This window comes from Etheostoma cragini, chromosome 14, assembly GCF_013103735.1.
Source record: "Etheostoma cragini isolate CJK2018 chromosome 14, CSU_Ecrag_1.0, whole genome shotgun sequence".
In the NCBI taxonomy this organism is placed as follows: domain Eukaryota; kingdom Metazoa; phylum Chordata; class Actinopteri; order Perciformes; family Percidae; genus Etheostoma; species Etheostoma cragini.
The window spans coordinates 17,611,857-17,636,070 of NC_048420.1; the positions used below are offsets into that span (position 1 = coordinate 17,611,857).

At 38.4% G+C, this 24,214-nt stretch overlaps 3 protein-coding genes, 1 long non-coding RNA gene and 2 other non-coding genes across 6 annotated transcripts; 4 read left to right on the top strand and 2 right to left on the bottom strand.

Moving 5' to 3' along the window:
• The first annotated feature begins 142 nt into the window (after positions 1–142).
• LOC117956314 lies at positions 143–20,783 on the top strand. Its single transcript, XR_004659228.1, has 3 exons — positions 143–1,124; positions 6,847–6,851; positions 20,771–20,783. It is a non-coding gene; the product is annotated as an uncharacterized LOC117956314 (long non-coding RNA).
• Positions 2,186–5,239, top strand: rps5 (ribosomal protein S5). The gene is made up of 6 exons (XM_034891301.1): positions 2,186–2,310; positions 3,018–3,121; positions 3,463–3,672; positions 4,482–4,610; positions 4,939–5,037; positions 5,130–5,239. Coding segments are annotated over exons 1-6 (612 nt in total). The 5' UTR covers positions 2,186–2,309; the 3' UTR covers positions 5,199–5,239.
• On the top strand, positions 3,245–3,377 carry LOC117957384. The gene has a single exon (XR_004659503.1). It is a non-coding gene; the product is annotated as a small nucleolar RNA SNORA3/SNORA45 family (small nucleolar RNA).
• On the top strand, positions 4,740–4,871 carry LOC117957383. The gene has a single exon (XR_004659502.1). It is a non-coding gene; the product is annotated as a small nucleolar RNA SNORA3/SNORA45 family (small nucleolar RNA).
• On the bottom strand, positions 5,559–10,698 carry ddah2 (dimethylarginine dimethylaminohydrolase 2). Its single transcript, XM_034891285.1, has 6 exons — positions 10,539–10,698; positions 9,027–9,617; positions 8,012–8,200; positions 7,027–7,146; positions 6,300–6,443; positions 5,559–5,815 (listed from the first exon to the last, which is right to left on the bottom strand). The coding sequence occupies exons 2-6, from the start codon at positions 9,324–9,326 to the stop codon at positions 5,696–5,698; spliced, it is 873 nt and encodes a 290-aa protein (XP_034747176.1). The 5' UTR covers positions 9,327–9,617; positions 10,539–10,698; the 3' UTR covers positions 5,559–5,695.
• On the bottom strand, positions 19,560–24,198 carry clic1 (chloride intracellular channel 1). Its single transcript, XM_034891286.1, has 7 exons — positions 23,958–24,198; positions 23,635–23,699; positions 21,807–21,916; positions 21,375–21,500; positions 20,884–20,990; positions 20,148–20,329; positions 19,560–19,996 (listed from the first exon to the last, which is right to left on the bottom strand). Exons 1-7 carry the CDS (start codon positions 24,055–24,057, stop codon positions 19,835–19,837), a joined length of 852 nt encoding a protein of 283 aa, XP_034747177.1. The 5' UTR covers positions 24,058–24,198; the 3' UTR covers positions 19,560–19,834.
• Between the last annotated feature and the right edge of the window lie 16 nt (positions 24,199–24,214).

Consider the following 24,214-nt stretch of genomic DNA (forward strand, 5'->3'; position numbering starts at 1 on the left):
AGGAAGCAACATCCACCTAGTAGCCCCTCTAAAGCACACATGTTAACATGTCATATGTTTTTGGTATAAACAGTACAAAAGCTAAAGAGTTAAAGGAAGTTATATGCCAGACAATTTTTTGGCTCGACGCATTTACACAGTCTGAAAACTAAAACTCTGCAAGAAATTGAATAAGCATATTTTCCAGAATGTTAAACTAGTCCTTTTAATTACTTCTTTTAAACCGTGTTGCTGCTGTTGCACCAGTCCAGCACATCTCTGTCTGCTGAAGGTACTTTGTCAGAAAGTTAGCACAAGGCACAAACTGTCAGAAGCAACAAATGAGAAGGCTCCCATAAACTTGCTAAATAAAGCAAATCAGACATTAAAGGAGCACCCAAGCACTTTAGTATTGCATTTCAGTAAGTATAGGGACTTGTAAGAGAGAGATTAAAATGAGAAAGGTCAAAAATCATTGTAGCAGAGTTGGAGACATTTTACTGTTTTCACAGCCTGACTAGTCCCTTACAACTGAAATAACTCGTGTGTAGAAATTTGGTGACGTGCCCCTTTTATTTGTATGAAAGCCAGCCTGCATACATACAGTATATATATCCATGTGTGTGTGTGTGTGTGTTTGGTCGAACATACCTCAAAACCCCACACAACAAAACAGTGCCTGAGGGACGTTCTCTCATCTTGTCCACATGTAGAAACTCAATGCCCTGCTCATCTTAAAATGCAGTAATTTATGTCTCTTCATTTTTAACCTTGAGGGGGTTCATGGTTTCCTCTTAGTTTTTTTAGTGTTTGTTTAGTGTACATCTGATAGTGAATATCAAGATTATTGTCGTTATCATGCAGTGCTTTGGAGCTTTATTAGATTAAGCCTTAAAGTTTCCCCTCATGCCTCAATGTTAAATGTCCCATACGAAGTGCTACGACACACTGCCTTTTTTGTAGTGATGGTGCTAAAAATAATGATATGGAGGGGTGGATGTAGAGTGGCTGGGGTGGGGCAGTGCTATATTAGTGTTTACTTGTCCACCTGACTATTGTACGTGGCGCTCTTAACCTCTCATCGTATTTAGATATCTCAGGCCTTTGAGCTTTATTATTGTCTGTTTGTTGGAAAAGGAATTATTGTCTATTAACTAGTTGCATTCTATTGGATGTTTATGTATTTTAAAGATGTTTCTTTAACAAAGCGAAGCAATGGAAATAGCTTCTGTTTGATACACAAGAAATTAATTTTAATGGGTAAAAACGTTTGCACTGCACAATGTTTAACCAGATAAAGAAAAGGGAAATGGTAAAGACGAGGTAATTTTAACTGTTATAAAGTTGTTAAATTTTCAGTTTTATTTCAATATTGTTGCATCCTTTTGTTTAATGTATGCTAGTTGTACAGGTTAGGCTAGTTGTACACGTTAACCTTATGGATTTAAGGGAATGTCCTCTCTGTTCAGTTTTCTTGCTTTAAAAACAGTAAATGTGGTTACAGACAATTTTTGAAAACTTAAATAGAAATAACTATTTTGACTACAATCCTTAAATTTCTACAGTTTTTGGTCCGCAAGTGTAAATATGTCAATTGTTAATATCAATAAAAACAGTTTTGAACATCTTTTTTTGTCTAAGTTAAGACAATAGTATAATAATAAAAAAAAAACTGCCATCTTAAAAAAATAAGGTCGGAATTAACTGACTCTTTATTCTTATTTTATTATTATTATAAATTATATTAGTTATATAAGTTATTATTTTAACGTATATATTGTTACTATGTTTGGATTGTTTATATTTGTTTATGATATTTTACTATTTCAAATTTACAAGTAGAATTTTTTTGACAACTTTATTTTTCCAATTGGTCGGTATATACTGTATCTTTGCAATTGTTTAACTTAATTTAGTAGATACTTATCAAAAGTCAGAAATTGCAATCATTATGTGATTATGTTATGTTAATTATTATGTTTATAAATCACAATCATTGTCTTACAATATGATCGTAGTTATTTGATCTTATAGTATATCTTATATATCAAACATTAAATGAATATTATTTTACAGTGCTATGACAGAATAAGGATACATAACAATTGTAAGAACAAAAGTCCTTATAACTTATTTTCCATCTTCTTTAGCACATTTATTTATTCAAACTACACACTTTTTGCGTCAGACCATTGTAAGAGAAAAGACTACAATTCCCTTTAAGTTGTGCGCACCGGAAGAAACCCACCAGCTCACCGGATATCTGCACGCGGCGCCTCGGAAAGGCCCTTTTCCGTCTCAGAGAAGTGTGGTACAGAACGGCAGACACAAGTGAGTGAAAAATTCACCTTTTCCTCGCTTCATATGTTTTTAATAATAATATTTTTGGTTAATTAAAAGCGGTGCTGACTCCCTTTGTCCGAGAAATAAGAAATAAGCATTTTAATTTTCTGTTAGGATGTTTTATTTGTCGTAAGAATTTCCATGCGCCCATGACGGCGCTTAGTGTTAGCATGTAGCTAGCTTTTGGGACATGTGGATGCGGCATGTGAATCGGCTACCTCAATACATCTCAGTACTTTTAGTATAGTATACTTAGCGTTGGCATGTTCTTACAGTAGAAATTACCTCCTCTGTTAAAGTGTTCGCTAGCTTGTCAGGCTTACTGACCGTTGGCTAACGTTGCTTAGCTAGCTACTTTGGAGAAGCAGGCTTCAACTCGGGCCCTGCTGTGAAAATGTGGCCGTGTTTTCGCCACTGTTCAGACTTTACTATGAATCATAACGTTGTGTTCAAATGTTCTATGCTAAAGAGCGATATTTAGGCTTCTGTATCATAGTGTGTAGATACGTTACCTCGGGTATGTTAGGATGAAAACAGGTTTAGCGTTTCAATGTAGCTAAGCTATCAAAATTGTGAGAACGTTACGTATAAATACATTAAGAATTGATAAAATGTGACAATAACGGATCAAGTGTTGCGTAATGTGATCAATATCAACCAAACTAGTAACCACTGTTTCTTTTTTTCATCCTCAGTGACTGAGTGGGAGACTGCCCCAGCTGTGGCCGAGTCCCCGGAGATCAAACTCTTTGGGAAGTGGAGCACCGACGATGTCCAGATCAATGACATCTCCCTGCAGGTAAGCAGCTAGAGGTAGTTGCTGCTTGTTGCAATTGATTGACACAGAAATCTTAGTTTAAAAAAAATTGCCTCATTCTTTATTACTTTATTTGCTGAAAAATTGTTTGTATTTGATATGTTAATCGAGGCTAGAGTCACGCCTAGACACTGACCTGTTGTCCTGGTGTGCTAGAGTGCTCGTAGAGGAAATGTCTTTGCTTATTCATTGGCTGTAGTCTGTTGTGGCCCAGTCAATCACCAACTCAGACACACTAAGTCTTGATACATACTGTACATACACAATGTTGGGTGTAAATCTGTATAAACCAGGATGTTTAAAACACCCTATGTACACTGCAGGATTACATTGCTGTGAAAGAGAAGTACGCAAAGTACCTGCCACACTCTGGAGGACGTTATGCTGCCAAACGTTTCCGTAAGGCCCAGTGCCCCATCGTGGAGCGTCTGACCAACTCCATGATGATGCACGGCCGCAACAATGGCAAGAAGCTGATGACTGTGCGCATTGTCAAGCACGCCTTTGAGATCATCCACCTTCTGACAGGAGAGGTATGCGCCACTTTTTACAACAATTCTCACTCTTGTTTGTGTGTAGCATGATTAAAGCTTGAACTATGCTTGTCTAAAATACATGCCGTGGCTGCGTACGCAAGACGTTGTGACGAATTCTGCTGGGCCGTGGCTTGGTAGTTTCATTTCCCTTACACCAGATTGTCCTACTCCTTAAACATGAAATCAAGAAGAGTTAACTTTCCCTGCTACAGATTCCACACCTTGGTTAGAAAGCATGGGGAGCCACAACTCCTATGACTCTAGAGTCAGTACTCATTCCTAAATGATCACCCTCTTTGCACACACATGCTAGCCCTGCTATTCTCTGAGTGACGCACAAGTATAAACTTACGTAGGCTACGGCGAAAGTTATGCGTGGAGCATCCGCACAAACATAAATTTAAGAGCAACAGAAACATTTCCAACTGTAATAATACACAAGATACCTTTTTTACACAATTTTTTTTTAATAGATTACAGTAATCAATTTTTATCTAGTTTCAAGTACCCACAGATCGCCCAGTTTGTATCACTCAAAAAACAATAAATGAGCGTTAAAGAAAACACAAGCAGTAACTAAGTAAAAAAGACTACAATTGCTATACAGTTGATGATACCTTTACAATCTGTATACTTTAAATGTAAAATTCCCAAATTTGTAAATTACTGTTAAATGTTTGTCACTGAAGTGAAGCATTTATTAAAATTACTGTTGGCAGATAACACACCATGCCAGGTTTCTGTTGGTATCCACTGTCATGAAAATTTTAATCAATTAACATAACCATTTTTAATGTTGTCCACAGAATCCCCTCCAGGTCTTGGTGAACGCCATCATCAACAGTGGACCCCGTGAGGACTCCACCCGTATCGGCCGTGCTGGTACCGTCAGGAGGCAGGCAGTGGATGTGTCGCCCCTCCGCAGAGTCAACCAGGTAACAATTAATTTACAACAAGAACCTTGTACCTCAGACCCGGCTAAATGAGGTGGTGTTTTCACATATGTGGTAAATTAGCTAAATGTGCTCAAGTATTGCTTTTATAGTTTAAATGCTGTGCATTAAGGCGAGGCTAGAGTCACGCCTGGATACTTCCCGTTGTCCTGGTGTGCTAGAGTGCTCGTAGATGAAATATCTTTGCTTATTCATTGGCTGTAGTCTGTTGTGGCCCAGTCAATCACCAACTCAGATACATTACACTACCAGCCAGTGTTTATTTCAAAGTCAATATGTCGGTCCCTAATATGCTGCTCTCGTCTTGTAGGCCATCTGGCTGCTGTGCACAGGAGCAAGAGAAGCTGCTTTCAGGAACATCAAGACCATTGCTGAGTGCCTGGCTGATGAGCTGATCAATGCAGCTAAGGTAACCGTTTATCCACTTCTATCATGATTCTCAAGCAATTTTGGTCTGTTTATATTGATGCATATTAAATTGCCAGTTTTTCCTAATTTCAGGGTTCATCTAACTCTTATGCCATCAAGAAGAAGGATGAGTTGGAGAGAGTTGCTAAGTCCAACCGTTAAATAAACTTTCTAACAAATAAATCTGTCAAAATTTCTTCTGATGGTGCAAGTTTTTTTTTAATGCATTTCTACACCAGTTTTGGTTCCTGAACAGTAAACAGACTGACTACACAAGCCAAATGTCTTCAAAGTGTTTATTGGCATCACTAAACTTGCTACAAATTCATACACAGCTAAAACAGATGTTTTTTGATACTGCATTTCCATACAATCAGCTACACTGATACCAATTTGGACAAGAGATGGTGTACGTTACAAATCTGCAGGTCCAACTGGCTTAATTGTGTTGCTTGTTAATAAGCTAGTGACATTTTTAAATTGTCTGGGTAACATTTAAAACCTCTAAAAAGAAGCCAAAGTCAGTACAGTATTAAGTGGTTGTTAATTTTGCGAGGAAACTAGTTGCTGAGAATCTCACATGCTATTTTCCCCCTAGAAATAAACCATGAACATGTGCAGATAAAATGCTGTGTACATACTGACGGTTGGAAGTGATTTCAGAAATATGTGTGCTTTCTGTTGATGAGGAGGCAGAGCGAGGACAGGGACGCTCCCAGTTTTGAGGCCTCGCTACAGGCTGTAGGCAGGAGGGTGTAATCTTGAAGCTTCTGGAAGGCCTGCAGACAGATGGGAGGGAACATTTTACTCAGACTGTACTTGCTAATAAAAGATGGAGAAGGCCCTGCAATCCTATGTCAAAGGGTCCTCGAGCAATACACTGACCCGATACTGAACTGTGTAAGTGGTTATCTGAGCAGGTGGCACCTTATGTGAATGGTTCGTGTACTATGTAGAAGCACTTTGAGTAGTTAAGACTAAAAGAGCTATATAAATACAACCCACTTAAACGTTATAGTATATGTTGGAATGTTGAAAAAAAAACTGCCAGCCTGAACTGGTTGTAAAAGTGTTGCTTGTTGGAAATAGTAACCACTGAGCCCGTGTGACACTAAACGTATGTTGAAAACAGCAATAGCATGTCGAAAAAAGTGACATCAAAAAAATAAAATCATAAAGTTTGTTGGAAAAAGTTGTATCGGTAATGTTGCTGTACATAGGCTGTAGGCTACAATGAAAAATTGAAGCCTCATCTGTACTCACAGAGACGCTGTCAGGACATTCCTCTGCAGGCCGGTGGAGCAGGAAGTCCAGTTTAGACGGACCTTTGATATAGATGCAGTTTGCTGCCGATTCCTCTGGAACAGTAAGCACTTCATAGTGGTGATCCGTCAGCTGTTCCATCATCTGGAGACAAACACACACTTATTACTGTGCACCATCCTGACTGCTCCACACACAAATATTTCAGACCACTCCAAGCATTACACACAGACTCAAAGGCAACATTAGTGCTATTATTAATGTGACCTCAACAGTTCATGTTAGGACAGTGAGAAGGGAAACAGGCATTATGTATGATAGATAATAATGTTGATGTGGATGGAAAGAGATAAATGATTTTGATATTCATGATGCTATCTTAATCTAACAACACATATTTTTGGATATAAAAGTATACAAATATATTTATCAATAAATCACCCTTCATCCAGAATTCAAAAACACATTCTGGGATTTTGCTTGGGATGGTCCTTCCTTTTTTCCCCCCCATCACTTATGAGGCTTTAAAGTAACATATTAGCTGCAGTGTTGGTGACTGCACCTTAAGGCTTAACCCATTATTTTGATGTTAAAGGAATAGTTTCCCTTTTTGCAAAAGTGAGAAAGCAAATAAGTGTACTTCCAAAAAAATGTAAAACTATTCCTTTAAAAGATAACGCATATTATTTTTTATTTATTAACACCACATGCACAAACATACACTTACCCTGAGTGTCTTCTTGGCGCCATCACTGTTGCTGATGATGATTGTGTCTGGACCGCCCATGGAGCAGATGTTTCTCAAACGGGCTCCGCCACAGACGGGGACAGTGGAAACAGCAAAGTCCTGAACCAATGGAGGTTAAAAGGTTTAACTCATTCAAGCTCATATCTGACCAAAGGTGGTTCATCCTCTGGGCGCCATGATTATCTGTACCAGATCTCATGGCAATCCATCAAATAGTTGAGATTTTTCAGTCTGGACCAAAATGGTGGACTAACCAACCAACAGTGCCTTCCCCAGCAAAAAATACATAGATTTTGTTTCAAGCTAAGGCTCCACCATAACTGCCACAGTGTTTTTATAAGAATGATAAAAACATGTATGTAATATGTTAAAAGTACTTGTAAAATATTGAATTTTTTGAATGACAAATTGTATAGTATGAAAAATGCTAGTGTTACCAATTTTGAAACATAATTTAATTATCCTCTTTCATCCCTCGTTCTGACCACTTGAGCCCTCCCACCTACACTAATTCCACATACACACGCGCGCGCAAAGTGTGTAAAATGCACTTAAGAGAAGTGGAGGAATCAATACTTATAAGTGGACCGTGTCGAGCCGAAGGTCCCCACCGTGCGGCCTCCATTATTTGGCCAAGAGAACAACCTCATTCATCAATGTTACCAGACTATAATTCCCAAATGCAACAAAGCAAATGGCCATCTGCTCACTTTGGCAGCTGGGTTTATTTTCTGACAGGCCTCTTGGTACTGAGACAATGCTAGAAGTTCATACCATAACCAATACATGCAACTATTAAACTGGCAGTGTTTTTTTTGGTATATCATCCCATTTTAACACCCTTTATTACTCAGAGACTCATGGATTCATGACAGAAGACCTCAAGCAAAGAACAGTATAAAAAGTACTGTCTGCTTCCTGTAGAGGTTCCGTCACTGCTACACCTTATCTCCATGCCTCTTACCCTGAAAGTGTCTGCCAGCACTTCAGCCCCTCTGCGATTGGTGTGGGAGGAGATGCCGACAAAGAACTCCCTCCCTGTGAAGAGGATATCGCTGCCCTCCAGCGTGGCCCCTCCAGAGTCCCCCTCCTCAGCCCCCATCTCCACCACAGTCAGGTTCAGCTCTGACACCACCCTCCTCACTGCCTCCGCCTGGAGAGATGAGGAGCAAAGAGAAGCAAGTAACATGAGCAACACATTCATGCTCAACTTTATTCAGTATGAGAATTTGACTGTATGCATTACAGTTTGTACTCTCCATTTATCTATACATTATATAATCACAAAAATAACTTTACATTACTGCCTAACAAGTTCCAAAGCATAAACTATAATGATTTTTGATATAGGTGCACTCAAGGAACCTGTGCAATGCTTTTTCTTTTTTATATATAATGTGTCTGTTTCCTCAAAAGAACTATGCAATTTGGTACATTATAAATTTTAGAGAGAATAAGTAGGTGGTTAGACAAAAATTATGAATTGGGGGGAGTTTCCCTATAATTATTACCAAATTTGATCACTTTGCAAGGATACTTAGGTAAATGTTTCTGAAATTGCAGACCCCAGAAATAAAGTTTTAACAATTAAATATTATATATATATATATATATATATATATATATAAAAATATTATATACAACCAACACCACAATCCAGCAAAAGAAAACATGGATAGCATAAGAGGGATTTGAGTTTGGGCGTCTCAAGTTTGGGAGTATCAACAAGGATCTTTTGGACCGTGAGACATAGATGAAACTTAAACAAATTATATATCTATACTATAATATAACTATATGATTAAAAAGAAAAACTATAACTGCTGCGTCAAGTTCATTCTCAAACCACACAGATACGAACTGAAACTAATGGCTATTACTCACTGCCCTTTATCACACAAAGCAAGAATAAGTGCATCATCAGAGGATCGGGTGCAGAAATCGCCAAACTAAGACCATTTTCCTCTCCACTGTGTTACCTCACTGCGTCTCTGCTGTTTGAAGGGCCTGGTGATGAGTGCCGTGTCACCCTGGATGACTGCCACATCCTCTATCCTCCAGCTCTCTGCCAGGTCGGGGTCAGGGGGGATCTCGATCAGCTGCAGGCCCACCTTCTGCCTTAGGGCTCCTGTCAGGCAACCAAACTGACGCTGAGCTTTGGCCAGGTCCACAGTGGTCTCCCCATTCTCTCCACCATCTCCCACTGCTTTCCCAAAGGTTTCTGGGATGCCCCACACCACGGCGTGGGTAAAGCGGCCGTACGGGCACATGTTTGCCATAATTTCAATAAACTAATAACCGTCCGTCTATAAAAGAGTGGTAGCAAGTATAAGTATTTGTTCTGCAAAAATGCCGGAAGACAGCAAGAAGTTATAAATAAATGTGTGTTAGCAACTTTTCCACAGTCTAGTTTGGGAAAAAGAAACACCTAAATTGAGCTAATGGGTTGGATCAGGAGGAACATGGAGAGCATCTGCATCCCTGTCTCTCTGCTGCTTCTTTCATTTCAGTTCTCCACTGGCTACTCCTGCATCTGCAGACGCCAGGAAATGGAAGCAGATGATGCCAGCCTAAGACAGAGGGAGATGCACACATTAACAAAGCCAGATACAATGGGACACATTTGTATCCCTTCCTCTGTGGGATACAAACCGCTCAAGACCATGAAAAGATTAAATACCTAAGACCTTATTCTGAGATTAAAATGAAGTGTGTAGCTAAAGAATTGCACTTGTGTGAATTGGTGATTGCTAGTTTGTAAGGAGACACATTATCACCTATAAAGCCTTAAAGAGCAGCTGAACTAGCAGATGGCACAAATGACAGTAGACTAAGGAGTATTATCCAAGGTTAGATTAAAAGGGAACGTTATTATTCCTGCATTATGGTGCAAAGCCTTTCCATGTTAGGGCAGAGGGTTAGATTTGGGACAATTGCCCTTTCATCATCTTCCCTGTAACTTGCAGCAGTCGCCCACTGTGAGGCTGCAGAAAGGGACTTCCACACAGGATGTTTCCTAAATAACTTAATACAACAAGTTCTGGGCTTTGATATTCACTTCATTCCTTTACAAAAGGAAGCACATCCAACTTGTTAAAAAAATAAAAAAAATACTAGCTTGCAAGTTAGACTTTCCTATCAAATCACAGTGTGATACCTACTGAGATCAATGACAGGCTACGTTTTGGAAAACAGTGTTTTTCCTGATATAATCTGCAATATTTACATTGTAGAAACGGAAAAAGAGTGACACAAACTAATCTTTCTGACTGTCTCAGTCGGGGTTATTCAGCAGCATTAATAAATGTAAACCATATAAACCAAATGTAAACCACATCCCATATCCAAACATCTTGAGTGTTTGGCTGCCGTGTGCACCGCCAGCAGTTCTTCCCAAATACTTCTGATGATGTTCCACATCGTCCTAACAAGGAAACTATCCCCAACACTCCCAGAAGTTGCACATATTGCAAATAAAGATGTAGACTTACGTTGTAGCCTAACGTTGTGTGTTTTAAGGGTCGCCGCTTCCACGCTCGGTGAGTTTGCCCTCGTTTGATTTAACGTCCAACACCCGTTCCCGTTATTTTCCCGTTGGCTCTACTCTGCTGACCAACTACATGTTAAGTCAAGCTGACGACTTTGAACATGTACATATCCGGTTACTTATTTCAAAATAAGACGGCGACAGAAACACGTAATTTGAGACTTCACAATCAGAATCAGAATCAGCTTTATTCGCCAGGTATGAGGACACATCGGAGGAATTTTTCTTTGGAACATCGTTGCTCACACTGTGCTTACACACAAAACAACCAAAACAAAAATATACACACTAATATATATACAATATATACATACTCTAAGCAGAACAATATAGAGGCATGAGTGAACAAAGAGTTAATAATAGTATAAATTATTTATAATAATAATAAAAAATATTTAAATATGGAGCATAGTGCAAGGGTGTTGTGTCATCTAATCTTACATAGGGTAGAGAAAAGTACACTACATTTCACTTTCTTAAATTGAATACGTAATGTAATAAAACTCAAACACAATGGTGGAACACGCTAACAAAAACGCAGTTCCTTATATGTACAGGCTTTGAAAGGTTGACACGTGGGGACTGTCACGCTTTTATTTTGTAAAATCCAAATCTCATGAGTTCCGGTCCTTCCATGCAGCTCGCCTCTCCATAGACACTCGCTTTCATCATCCCAGCCCCTCCCCCCTTCCCACACACGTCCTGTCCGGATTCAATCAACTTTGATTTGAGTCACCACAGTTGCTGTGTTGTATTGGCTGTCAATAGCGTTGCTACACATTAGTAATCAATAACGTCGAGTACAAAATCGATAACGTTTTGTTATTACATAAAGTAGCCTACTTAGCAAGCTACGTTTTTAAAAAGTTGATACATAGATCATAGACTGCATCATTAACAGTCTGTGATAGATCCAAGTTTATGTCTTCTTTAAGGTAAAGAATTAAACTTGTTGCGGCCATTTCTATATCGATGGTTGTGACATAAGCACAAAGATTGGGGTCACAAAGGGGGCTGCTTTCCATGGTAATGAGAGACTAATGACAGATTGGAATATTTCTATGAGATTTTTCAGGATTAAGGACTCCCATTTAATACTCTCGCCTTAATCCTGATGAATTGTATAAGGTCAGATACTGTATCAGCAGACCTGTTTCTGCCTTGGAAATATATTCTTTCTCCTCTCCTGTTCAAAGTCATATAACACCTATTACTGAGCCATCATTGCTGTCTGTTTTTTGTCTGTGTGACATACATAATGACAAAATATCAGTCTTTTCCTGAAATCTGGGTCAAGTGATGTTGCGATTGTTGGATTAACATGTCGACCTCATTAGACACTAAAGAAAAAGATTTGTATACTTTGAGCAGTCTTGTGCATCATGTTAACCAGTAATCAAGCTTTAGTTTGCCGAAACTTGGCAATTGACATTGGAGGTTTGTACAACATGTAAACACAGTCTACATAAACACGTTTTGGACTCATAAAGCTGCACAATGTTCCCTTCTACTGACTAGATTAAGTTACTGCAGCCAGGGGTTGTTTTTCAGCGACAGAGTCAGAGATACAGAGGCAACCTCAGTGACAATGAAAAAAGTAAGACAAATTACCTGTGTATTTCTGCACACAGAGGAACAAAAAGAGACAGGAAATGTGTGGTTGATGTACTAGTGGCAGTGGCTGAATGTGGGGGGTGGAGGGCACAGACAGGATTAAAGAACATAATCTGTTCTCTGAGATCCTTCAGCCAGCACACAAAAAATCCCAGTCAAATAAAGCATCAGCAGGGTTTTCACACTGGCTGTCCTCCCCTCCCCTACAAAGCACATCTACTCTTATACAGCTGGCACAACTAGACTTCCTTTTCTTAGAATTAATTCACACACTTACAAAAGTGTGTGCTGATTTGTTTTTTTAACTGTCAGTTTTAAGTTTTTGTATTGTTTCACTCACATTTGGGGCCTTGCATCTACAGTTTCAAAGTCTTTCTTTTACAACACTTATGTTTCTATCAAATATTTTCAGTACAAATTGGATAAGAAATCCATATAATATGAACTAGGAACAGGCTGTTATTCTTAGCTCATGCAAAGTCGAACTATGAAAACAAAATACTGCTTGAGAAAGTGAAGTCACCAGCATATATGGGCATAAAAGGACAGATGTGCAAACTAAACTTTTTTTTGTCTTTTTGACTGTGTTGTGTAATTATTCATCCGGTAAACAGCTTACTCAGTCTGAGCGCTCTTCGCTCACTCCATCACAAGACTGCTGTCAGCAGACCGTCCTGCATGCTGCCCTCATGTCTCCCATTACGCCCTAAAGGATAATTCAGTTAAACTGCCTCGCTCTCCAACTCACTGACTGTTTCTGACATGCTGACTTTTTCTCTCTGTTTCTTTCTCTTTCTAAGATGCTGACCCCTTTCTCCATTGTGCTTACTTTAGTGGTCTTTCTTTTCTGATTTCTTAGCACCTTTCTTGCTGTTTTCTCACGCATATACACACAACATAAATAAGTATGTCTTATTTTGCAGGAGTTGTTTCTAGGATTCAAATCTTTATGGCCTGTTTTTGCTTCCACCAAATGAAATGTATTTTTCAATCACAATGACTCAAAACATTTCATATTTACCATGAACAGTTTGAGGTTATAAAAGTGATTTCATACCCACTGTTTTTTTACTGAAAGTCTGTGTATACTTGTAAATCACTGAAAAATAATAGCAAACACAGTTATCTCATTCAGCGGAGGGGTCACTTCATGTGGTATAAAATGAACACCTCCCAAATGCAAAACCCAACATCCGTCTTTTACTGTCATCTGATCATAATTACCTGGCGAAATTAAATTAGAAGTTTTCAGGAGGAGACAGCGACTGCCCAAGTAACATAGGCATTCAAGACAAAAGATAGGAGACAAGAAGAACAAGATTGACTAAGAGAAAAAGTCTTTAGGTCACAATTTAAACTAAATTTGAGAAGTCACTTAGTCGCTTAATCAAAAATACAGTGGAAGAAAAGCAGAAGAACAAGACAGACCGTGTAGGCTTGGACTTCCAAGACAAAGAGACGTTTAATTTAAGAATGAGTTGTGGGGACGCATCAGCTCAGCAGTAAGTGTAATGAGACAGCTGTAACGTCCCAAGAGGCAGATTTTTGGACGTTCTTGAATTATTACCTGAAAACAATTTGAGGACTTTTCACTGGACGCATCATGTCTCATTCAAAACTTGTGATTGTACTCCTGTGCTGTCTACCTTTGGCAGGTTTGTAGTTCATTTATTTCAACTTGATTGGAATTATTACCAGAGGACATTCAAAAAATTGTAAATTTATTGTAAAATGTGTGTTCAGTGATATGCTACTAAAACTGAAATGTCTTACTTATTTTATATTTGAGGCAGGGTCATTATGGGAAACTGAACTGCACATAATAAAAATAAGCAGTGAAAAATAAGTATACTAAGTGAAAAGTATAAATGAAAAAAATTGCCTGGTTACAAAAAGTAATACATATAAAATAAAAAAAGCATGTAAATTAATGTGATTTATTTTTTAGCTATAATATTTCACTGCAAATAAAAGAAGACAGCGTGAATTTCTGTCAACTCTCGGGACATTGAAACACAGAAACTGAACAGACTTGATATTTCAGGAGATGGCACTGTGACACAACTGCTTTAAACTGGAAACTAAAGTTGCATAAAGAATAATCATTAAGGTCTTCTCCAACCATGTATTTTGTATGTAGCTGCATACGTCTATATTTCATAGTTTGCACCCAGACAGCACTGACAAGTTTATTTGTAACTGTAATTAACTATGATTACTGTACAAGGTCCCACTCAGGACGTATCTTGGCCATAGCTACTTAACTCTCAACTGTAATCAGATTATCAATGTCAGAATTCAATTACACCCACGTTTCTTTATATTTTTCCCCACTGTTTCCTTCAGCCTGTTTGACCTGTTACACATGTGTATTCCCGGCCATCTCTCCTCTGGACTGTTTTAAGTTTCCTCAGGAGTGTCCAGCCGGGCAGCGCTGCCTATCCAGTACTGCCATAGGGAAACGGGGTGAGATCCAGATCTGTGTGCGTCTGTGTCTGTGTGTGTGCACGTGCATGTGGGGTGTGTGTGTGTGGGTGTGTGTGGGTGTGTGTGTGTGTGTGTTTATTTCTGTGCCTGTAGATGAGATTATTTTCTGGAAATCTAGGGCAGGATAGTCACAATTTGGTGACCAAATCCTCATTGTCCTGAACATTGTCTGGGAACAGATCTGAGAATTGTAGAGTGTACTCTGTGTATAACATGAATATTAAGACAATGTTTTGAATTTAGCTATAAAGTGCTGACTATCATCTTTAATTTAAGGCCGTTTAAACCAATATCCAGAGAAATGTATAGACAGTAGACACTGTAGTCCTTTTGGTAGTTACAATAACTTCACTGCTTACCCAATATAGGCCAAATGCTCTTAAAGCTGCATTTCAATCTTTTATTTAAAATCATGTGAACCAGACCAGTGCTGAGAGGCAGGTTTACTAAGTTATCTGAATAACTGGCGAGGAAAATCCAAAAAACTCTCCAATCTAGAGATAATCTAACAAAGATGTAAAAAAAACTGGTCTGAGTTAGTTATCCAGATAACTTAGTAAACCCCAATTTTTCAGGGCCAAACATTTACAGTCTGATCTCTGAGTGTTGCTGCTTTGGTTATTAAAATAAAAATTCAAAGTCTTTCAGGGCCTTTTCACAGGCCTGATTCTGTCCCAACTCCACAAGTATAAAAACAAAATGAGACAAATTACTAAATGAATCAGAACTCAGCACCATTTCTCATCCGGCCAATTGTCAGCTCACTAATGAAATTATCTCTAAAATAGCTCTCAGGGCTGTATGGGTGGAGCAAAATATTCACTGTTTCTCATCAGAGGATAAAAACCCTTTTTCTTTTATGTGCTCAAGCAGTTTTAAGTGTAAGCACCATGTGGGACAATCTTTCAATGTCCACCACCTTTGTGGTGTGCAATTTGGTAAATGACTGAGATCAAAATCAGCCAAAATGCACTCACATTCTCTTAGTGTTATTTTAAAATCAGCATTAATATTGTGACAAATTTAGACTAGGTCTTTGGTGCAAGAATATAATTTAACTCCTCTCTTTTCTCTCGTAGGCGCTCTGCAAGTGACAATGTACGAGAAGAGCTGTGCTGTCCAGTCCCAGTGTGGTGTGAGTGGGCAGAAATACGCCTCAGGCCTTTACTTCAACTACACAAACATCTGCTGTGATACCAACCTGTGTAACGGGGTTGAGTCCTTTGCTGCCCTCAGCTGGGGAGGAGCTGCTCTCTGCCTGCTGCCTGCGTTCAATCTCCTGCTGGCCTAAACATGTAAGGGGGGGGGGGCTTATCACTGAATATCAAACGATGTAGGTAACTTGGAAAACGCATACACTCACAGGCACGTGAGCATGCATTGTAAGACAACAGGGTTTTAAATTCCTGTTTTTAGGGAAGAATCACCAGGAACATGTCGCATTAGTGATGCGCTGATGGGGTTTTCAGAGGGCCCTATTATCTGATATTTTCCTACTCATTGTATCCACTTCTTTTAGAAAGGTCAAAATAAACCACTAAGACTTGTTCAGTGGTAATACTTGATGAGAATTTGCTCAGCTGTAGATGATCCAACCAAAAAAGAACCTGAGCACTTTAAAGACTATTTGTCCGTTTTGGCTTAAAATGTCATTGTTCATTCTAGACTTTTGAAACAGCAGCAGCAGACAGAAATAAGAAAAAAAATGTAACAGAATGTAGTTTACAGATGAAGAGCATGTGATCGGATAGAAAGCTCCTATACAGCTACTGACATTTCTGTTTCCATTGTCAAGAATTAACTTTGAATTTTTATACCAACAACATGGATGAGAAATCCTTAAAATACACTTCAAGGTGAAACATTTGAACATTCATATTTCCATGTCAAACTCCACAAGACATACTAAATGGTTTGAAACTCAAAATACATACCATTTTTTTTTTTGGCAATAGCTTTAGTTTGGCCATGTATCAGCCTAATTACCATACTTGACATGTTTACAACCATTGCTGTCTATGCTTTGAGCGTAATGCTTGTATAGACTACCAACCTTGCATCTTTTTGACCATCTCAATGTTTTTACAAAATGGTTAGTAAATAAAAACACATCTGTCATTTGTTGATTCATTTATCAAGATATTTCTTTATTGGGATATTAATGTGTCTTTAACAAGGGCTTTAAAGTAGAACATACAATTCCGCTGTGCTATTAGTTTGATTGTCTCCGTTTATTCAAATCTACTGGTTTAGTGTCCACACCACTGTATGTTTTGTTCTTGTGGACTTTTAAGTGCAACTGCTTTTGACTACAGGACATGAAAACAGACAAAACAAAAAGTTGAAATATTGTAGGGAAATGAGTCAAAAGCACAATAAGGGTATTGTAAAAAAGAAAATACATGATATGAAATTAAAGAGAAAACAAGTGAAAAACTAACTAAAGTAACATTTTAATGAATATATCAACTTTTTTTTTAATGAAATGGTCCCTGAAATGGTATTGAATCCAACAGTAAGAAGTGAAAAACATGTACACTTGGAGAAGTTTTTCAGACATGATCCCTTTAAACGATGGTCCATTTTTAGAAAATAGATGAAATCCATAACAATTCAGTCAATATAAAATATACATTATCTCTCAACAGTTGCAATACACCCCAAGGAAGGATTTAATTAAAATCATTAAAAAATTAACCAACTGTGCTCACACTAGATGCTTTGAATAATTAACATCTGTGTACAAGCGTGTCTTTTCAAAACGGCTGTAATTGCACTTAGGTTTAATTTTTTATTTTACAGAGCTTCACCCTGATCTGAGAGACATGACAGATAGTGAGGCTATCTTGGGCTCACATCATAACTACTGTATAAATCCAGTCTTAATTGCCAACAGCCTCTATTAATGGTAATTTGATTAGTTGCCATGAAGTTAATAAAGCTGTCTACACAAACTACTGCAACAGTCGGACCAGGCCTGTTGTAATTGGTTAAAAGTTCAAGCTCAAGTCACTTTTACAAGAATTACTTCAGATTTGGAAACTTAACAAGAGTGCATTATACTGGTGACACATGACAGTAGGGCTGCACGATACGACCTAAATCGGACATCGGACTCTGTTCTGAGTTATCCTCCATTTTGCTTTCCATGCAGTAAGAAAGTAGGCCTATAAACAAGAATAAATTATCCAACAGCTTCAGAATTTTTATGTTGATACATTTTCAGTTAATCGCCCAGCCCTACATGACAGTTAAGTGACAGCCTGCACTCACTAAGTATACACAGTTTTTTATTTAAGGATAAGTCTGGTGATATTAAAAATGTATTAACTGTATTTTTGTCAGCAAACACCATAAAAAGACCAAAACCATAGAGCCAGAAACATACCAATGTGTTACATTGGTACACTGACTGACATGTTCCTTTTATTACAATGAACATATGCCCTTTAGTTTATTTTGAATCCCTCCCAAATACACTGTCCCTCTAATGTAAATACCCACTATTTGCGCCTGTTTGAGTGATGTTTGTTTCAAATAACCCTGCAGTATTAGCAAACTACTTTGCATTTGCGAAATTAAAGTAGCATATTTGTGACCCAAGAATCCATCCTCAGAAGGGTTGCATGATCTCGAGCCCACAGAGAAAGTTGAATAATTCATTCATAAATAAATTCATATTGATATTTTAATGGTATTTGTTGTGAATTAATGTTATAAAAAATGTATTGACAATTGCCAATCTTATATTTCTAATTAATATAAGGGCAGCTAAAGCTGCAAGTGTGATTTTCACTTTAAACATTGTGCATGTTTACATGCAACTTCCTGCTGTTTTTTTCCCCCGTTTGCTTTTATTTGCTTTTTTTTGTAATGTTCTTTTACGCCAAATAAAATGTTTTGTGGTCATGATTCATTTTGTAGCTGGCTGGCTTGGTTCCAGGCTTAAAACGCTTTCTGACATTGATTTACAAGCATTTTATAAAACTTCAATGGAAATACTGTATGGGGAAAATCCCTTCCGTAACCAGAGCACTTCAAAAGTGGGCAGCCACCGTTGAGCTCAATTTAGGACTAGCAGTTAACAGTTTTAACTTCTTCATCCCCGGCCACTTCAATACACTTACAATCTGATCTCCCTCTTTTGTATCACACTAAAAAGGATCCTTCATATATGACAGGCGGAACAAAATAAACTGTTGTTAAAAGGCTCCGACAGCAGATTACAAACAAATTGGGTAATCTTTAATAATCCTTCACGCCTGCTGACGGAGCGCAGAAAGGGGAAGCCCGAGTCTATTCAAATAGTTTCCTGTCTCTGTTTTCAGCTCTACCTCCGTAAAGCGCAACTCCGTCCGCAGGCCGCTGAGGAAAACACCCCACTTCCTCTCTGAGGGGAACTATGAAGAATAAAAAGCCGTTATATCCACTTAATAAAATTAGTATTAATAATATTTGTAATCCTCAACTACTAAATGAAATGTCTTGGTCCTTCAGTAATGAAATAAACACTTTGGCAGGTAAGCTGGCACTGGTAAGCATGTTCATAACCTAAATTAACAACTTCCTTCATACTAAGCCTGACAATAAGAGTTGAATCAATTGAAGTTTGTGTGAGGCTTGCAAGATCCTAGTGAAAGTTTCATCTGGTAGGCAGCTTTGTGTCTTTTGACCCCCCCCAAAAAATGCAAAGATATACTGTAAAAAAACGTCATCAAGAAACAACTTTACAGTGTGTATCTACGGATGGTAACACTGCGTACAAGCAAGGCTGTAGTTTTAAGTGTGTGTGTGTGTGTGTGTGTGTGTGTGTATGGAGGGGTCTGCAAGCAACGTGATCCATCATTAACACAGCTAACTCTTGTTTGTGTGCATGTATTTGTTTTTGCATCAGCTTATCTGACTCCTGTGCTTCCTCATTTCCCTTCTGATGTAAACTAATCAATTTGGCAAACAAAAAGCTGGCAAACTACATGAATAAACATTATTAAAAAGGTCATATTTACTTTTAAAGCTGCAAGAAATGACATATGCATGATGCAATGAAGGCTCTTGAGAAACAGATTGACCAAGTTGCTTGCAGAGTGTGTGGAGGTGAGTTTTTATACTGGTGTATGACGTGTGCATCCCGCTGTGCTGCTACTTGAGAGCTTTAGCCACAGAGGAGTAGGCAATGTGGATCTCCTCGTCAATCGGGCAGGTAGAGGCAAACTCCTCCCTGGCATACGCTGCGTTCAGGTACCTCCAGAGGTTTGTCAGAGATTGAGGGATGTTGAAGTTTCGGTATTTTAAACACACCACCTAAAGAGAGAATAAGAGCAAGACTGTAAAAAACATAAACAACAAAACATGCTGGAAACAAGCCTTTAATTTCAGACCAAAACCTGGACTCAACATTATAATCTTTTCATCCGAGGCCCCTAATGCTGCAAAGCTTAAAACAGAAGATTACCTTCACGATGTGGAGCTTAGGCAGCAAGTTGCAGTCAGCCAGAGTAAGCTCTTGGCCGTCGAGGAAGGGGCGGGAGGAGGAAGTGAGCTCATCGTCGCTATTCTCGTCGATCTCGTCAGGAAGTGGTGAGCAGAGGTAGTCGTCCAGCTTCTTTAGAGCCTTCAGCAGGCCTTTCTCTAGATCTGAGTACATGTGCACACACAAAATAATACTCTAATACAGTGTTTAATCAACGATAAAGGGATAGTTTGTGTCTCCAAAACAGATGTGCAAATCTAAGCTGATTTCAGTATAATTAATTTTATTTTTCATTTAAATTTTAATTTAAAGATCCCATGACATGGTGCAATTTGGATGTTTTTATATAGACCTTAGTGATCTCCTAATGCCATATCTGAAGTCTCTTTCACAAAATTCAGCCTTGGTGCAGAATTACAGCCACTCTGAGTCTGTAGCTTTTGAAAGGGTGGGGCAAGGTGGAGGCTTGGGATGTGGCCTTGTCTTTGCCATGGGATCTTTAAAGAAATAAGAGACTAGAACAAAAAAACAGTTTTTACCCAACAACAGTGATATTTCCAGTGAGATCACCTAACACAGAGTGGCTAAACCCGGAGAGCAGCAAGGGACCTGTTTGCACTGAGGCAGAAAATCTCAGACCGTAATGGTATTAACTCAGATGCTCCCTGCTGGTTTTGTGTCCTGTCCTGTAGAAAGACAGAATGTTAGATATACTTACTTTCGTTGGCCTGAGGGTTTGAGTTCTTGACATAAGCAGAGAACTTTGAGAAAACATCCATGCCGGCTGTGTTGGACTCTGGGTTACGAGCAGCCAGACGGGGATACCTAAACAAACAAAGAAATTGATGATTATTGACATATAAACATTACAAGCATACAGTTACAAGAATGAACAGTGCATGGAATGTGAAGGCTAAGACAAATAAGATTAATACAGGATAACACAAAATTAACAAGAAGTCAAAATAGGAGACAAGTAAAACAAATGGATGTAATTAACTATAATCCATTCATTGTTTCGTCTAAAAAATGTCAGAAACAAGTGAACATTTCTCACAATGTTGTCAAATATTTTTTTGTCTAACAAAGTCCAAAGATATTCAATTTACAGTCACATAAGGCAAAAAAACTTCTTCAAAACGGAGAAGCTGAAGGTAGGACATATTTGAAAAATTAGAAGAACATTTGGGAAACACATTGAGTAATTACTTCGGAGGGCTGAGATTTTCCTCCAGGAACTCCTCTATCTTATTGGTGTCTGTTTTCACCTCGCTGCCGTACAACAGGAAGGGAGGCTGGGCACCCGGAGCCAGGTCCTTCAAGATGTCTGGCTTCCTAAGGTGGACGGTAATGAAAGAAAGTCAGAAATAGAGAGACAGACATTCAGCAGAAAAGAAAGAGGGTTAAACATCAGGAGAGAGATGGAAAAAAAATGGAAGAAGGAAAAGGAAAACATTTGAAACCACAGGAAATTACTCATGTTTGCAACTTGAGACATCCACAGCTGTCACTGAAAGAAAAAGCCAAAGCGGCTTTATATCGTCTAACAGTCAAAATCTGAAGAAAATGTCCCCTTGTTACGAATGTGCAGGCGCACGCACACACACGCACACGCACACGCACACGCACACCCACACCCACCTCTTCATATCCACTGTGGTAACATCGAAGGTGACGCCTTTCAGCCACAGCACCATGAAGAGACGCTGGGAGAAGGGACAGTTGCCGATGCTCTGACCATCGCTCCCTGCCTGGCACACAAGAACATTTTATATTATTTCATCTTTATCATATTGTTGCTTACATGTATATTTTATGTGGTGCTAATGGGTCGAGGCACATCTGGGGGCCATGGCAGTTATTTGCAGTTTTTTGTTGTTGAATTTTCTCACCTTTTTGTGTGGAAAAAAAAGAAAAAAGTTTTTACTCTTTAACCAAGGGCATTGTTTGCACATCCACACAGCCCCTTTCTTCTTAATCTTAAATGGTTTTATTCAATACACATGTTATTTGTTTCTGTATTTATCATCCAACAACCAAGGCATATTCTTCGTAAGTGCTACTTACTTGGCAATAAGTCCTTTTCTGATTCTGAAGCTGCAAAGTCAGCACTCAAAGACTAATACTACACCCTCCATCAACCTTTAACTAATTGGAAACCTCGTGCAGAGTCCTGACTTTGTTTACAGACAATACAGAAGGAAGAAAAGCAACAGAGAAAGAAAAGAAAAAAAGAAAATGAATCAAAAAGAAAAGTAAAACAAACTTGACTACATCATAAACTGAGCAGGATGCCCCTATTTGTTTATTTAGAAATTTGAAAATAGTGGAAAAACACAAATTTCTTTGGTCTTTAAAAGTCATGTTTTGTCCAACCAACAGTTCAAAACACAAATGATATATAATATTTATTATCATGTGGTATCACAGAATAAAGAAGTCATGCTTATGACTGAGAAGATGGAACGATGCAATGTTTGTTTTTTAGTTGAAAAATGACTATGATTGTCAAAATAGTTACTTCTAAAATATACAGATTTTCTGCTATTATTTGATTGATAACATGGTAAACTGATTATTTTTGATACTGTATTGGTAGTTTGGATCAATTAATAAATGGAGCAAGTAGATTGATGATGAATCTAGCCTACTACTTAGTTGCTCTCTTAAATAAAAATAATTCACTCTTGAATTCCCCTAGAGATTGTATGCTGCTCAAGAAATTCTCATCCAGATTTAAAGTGTTCCTTATGTGGCTGAAGAAAGTCATATTAAATCTTAAATCATTCCACTGTACATCCCATTAAAGGTTTGTATGTGGCATGAACAGCATAGAGTATAGACTTACAGTCATAGTAAAACAGGAAACCTCTTACTTTCTGTTACAGAGACCAATGTGAAACTATAGGCTACTTATATATACTATTATGTACATATGTTATTAAAGGTATCCGATGTCGATGAAGAGGCTGACTTTAGAGACGTTACAACAGCATCTTTCACCCATGAAGAGGGAAAAAAGTAGAGGGTGTTGCAAATGTACATACAGAGGACTCACTATGTAAGGCCAAGAGGGGAAGCCATGTTTATTGTATTGGAGTTTTGGGCTCAAAGAAAATAAGATTAGCCTGCCTGACATGCTAAATATAGATTAAAGTCGCCTGCCCATTATGTCAACGCGCATTTAATTAGATTAATTTTCCTGGAATGTACAGTATAAGCCCGGTTGAGTCAACCAAGGGGGTAACTGACACGAATATAGTATATGCTGTAATGTGACTTTAAGTGCAAGGTGACTTTATGTCCCCAAATAAAAGACGGTGTAAGATGATCAATTTTAATAGCAATACAGTGAGAAGGGTAATAAAATATGATAAGAAATCTCAATATCTTCAGCTTTAAATAAATACTTGTCACCGCCATGTCGAGACTTTGAGGGGTTTGGAGGGGGGCTCATTCAGTCACTTACCTTCACAAAAAGTTCAACTTTGGGCTGATTCGCTTCGCTCATTTTCCCCTTTTGATGCACGAGACCTTTTTAAAAGAGTAAACAGAGATAAATACGTTGTTAAGTTATGGCCGAATAAAGCAAAAGGTTAAATTTCCTTAACAAAAACGAGTTCGAAACTCGGTTAGCCAAGCCCATCTTCCGCTACAAACCCCATTCAGTAATTGGCGGATTAAACATTGTAGAAGCTCCTCACGCAACGTAAAGGTCAAACAAAGCTAACTTTGGTTTCCTAAGAGCTTCAAATATCACAATGTAGCACATTTTAAGTCTGCAGAAACTACCTGCAATGTGTTTAAAGTTGTCGCTGTCGCCTGTAGCTGCTTGCTGATTTCCACTCCCAGTTCTGCTGCCTTTCTCGACTACAGCGACACTCATCATCATCACAACTCCTCCATTTCCTGGTGCTGCAACATGACGGATGGAGCTTTCAGCAAATAGTGTGTGCAGGGTGAAGTAGGGAAGGTTTGGTTTGTATTCAAAGTTATTTTCATCTTAAAACTAATTCATTTCTAAACAAAAACGCGATATGACAGACGTC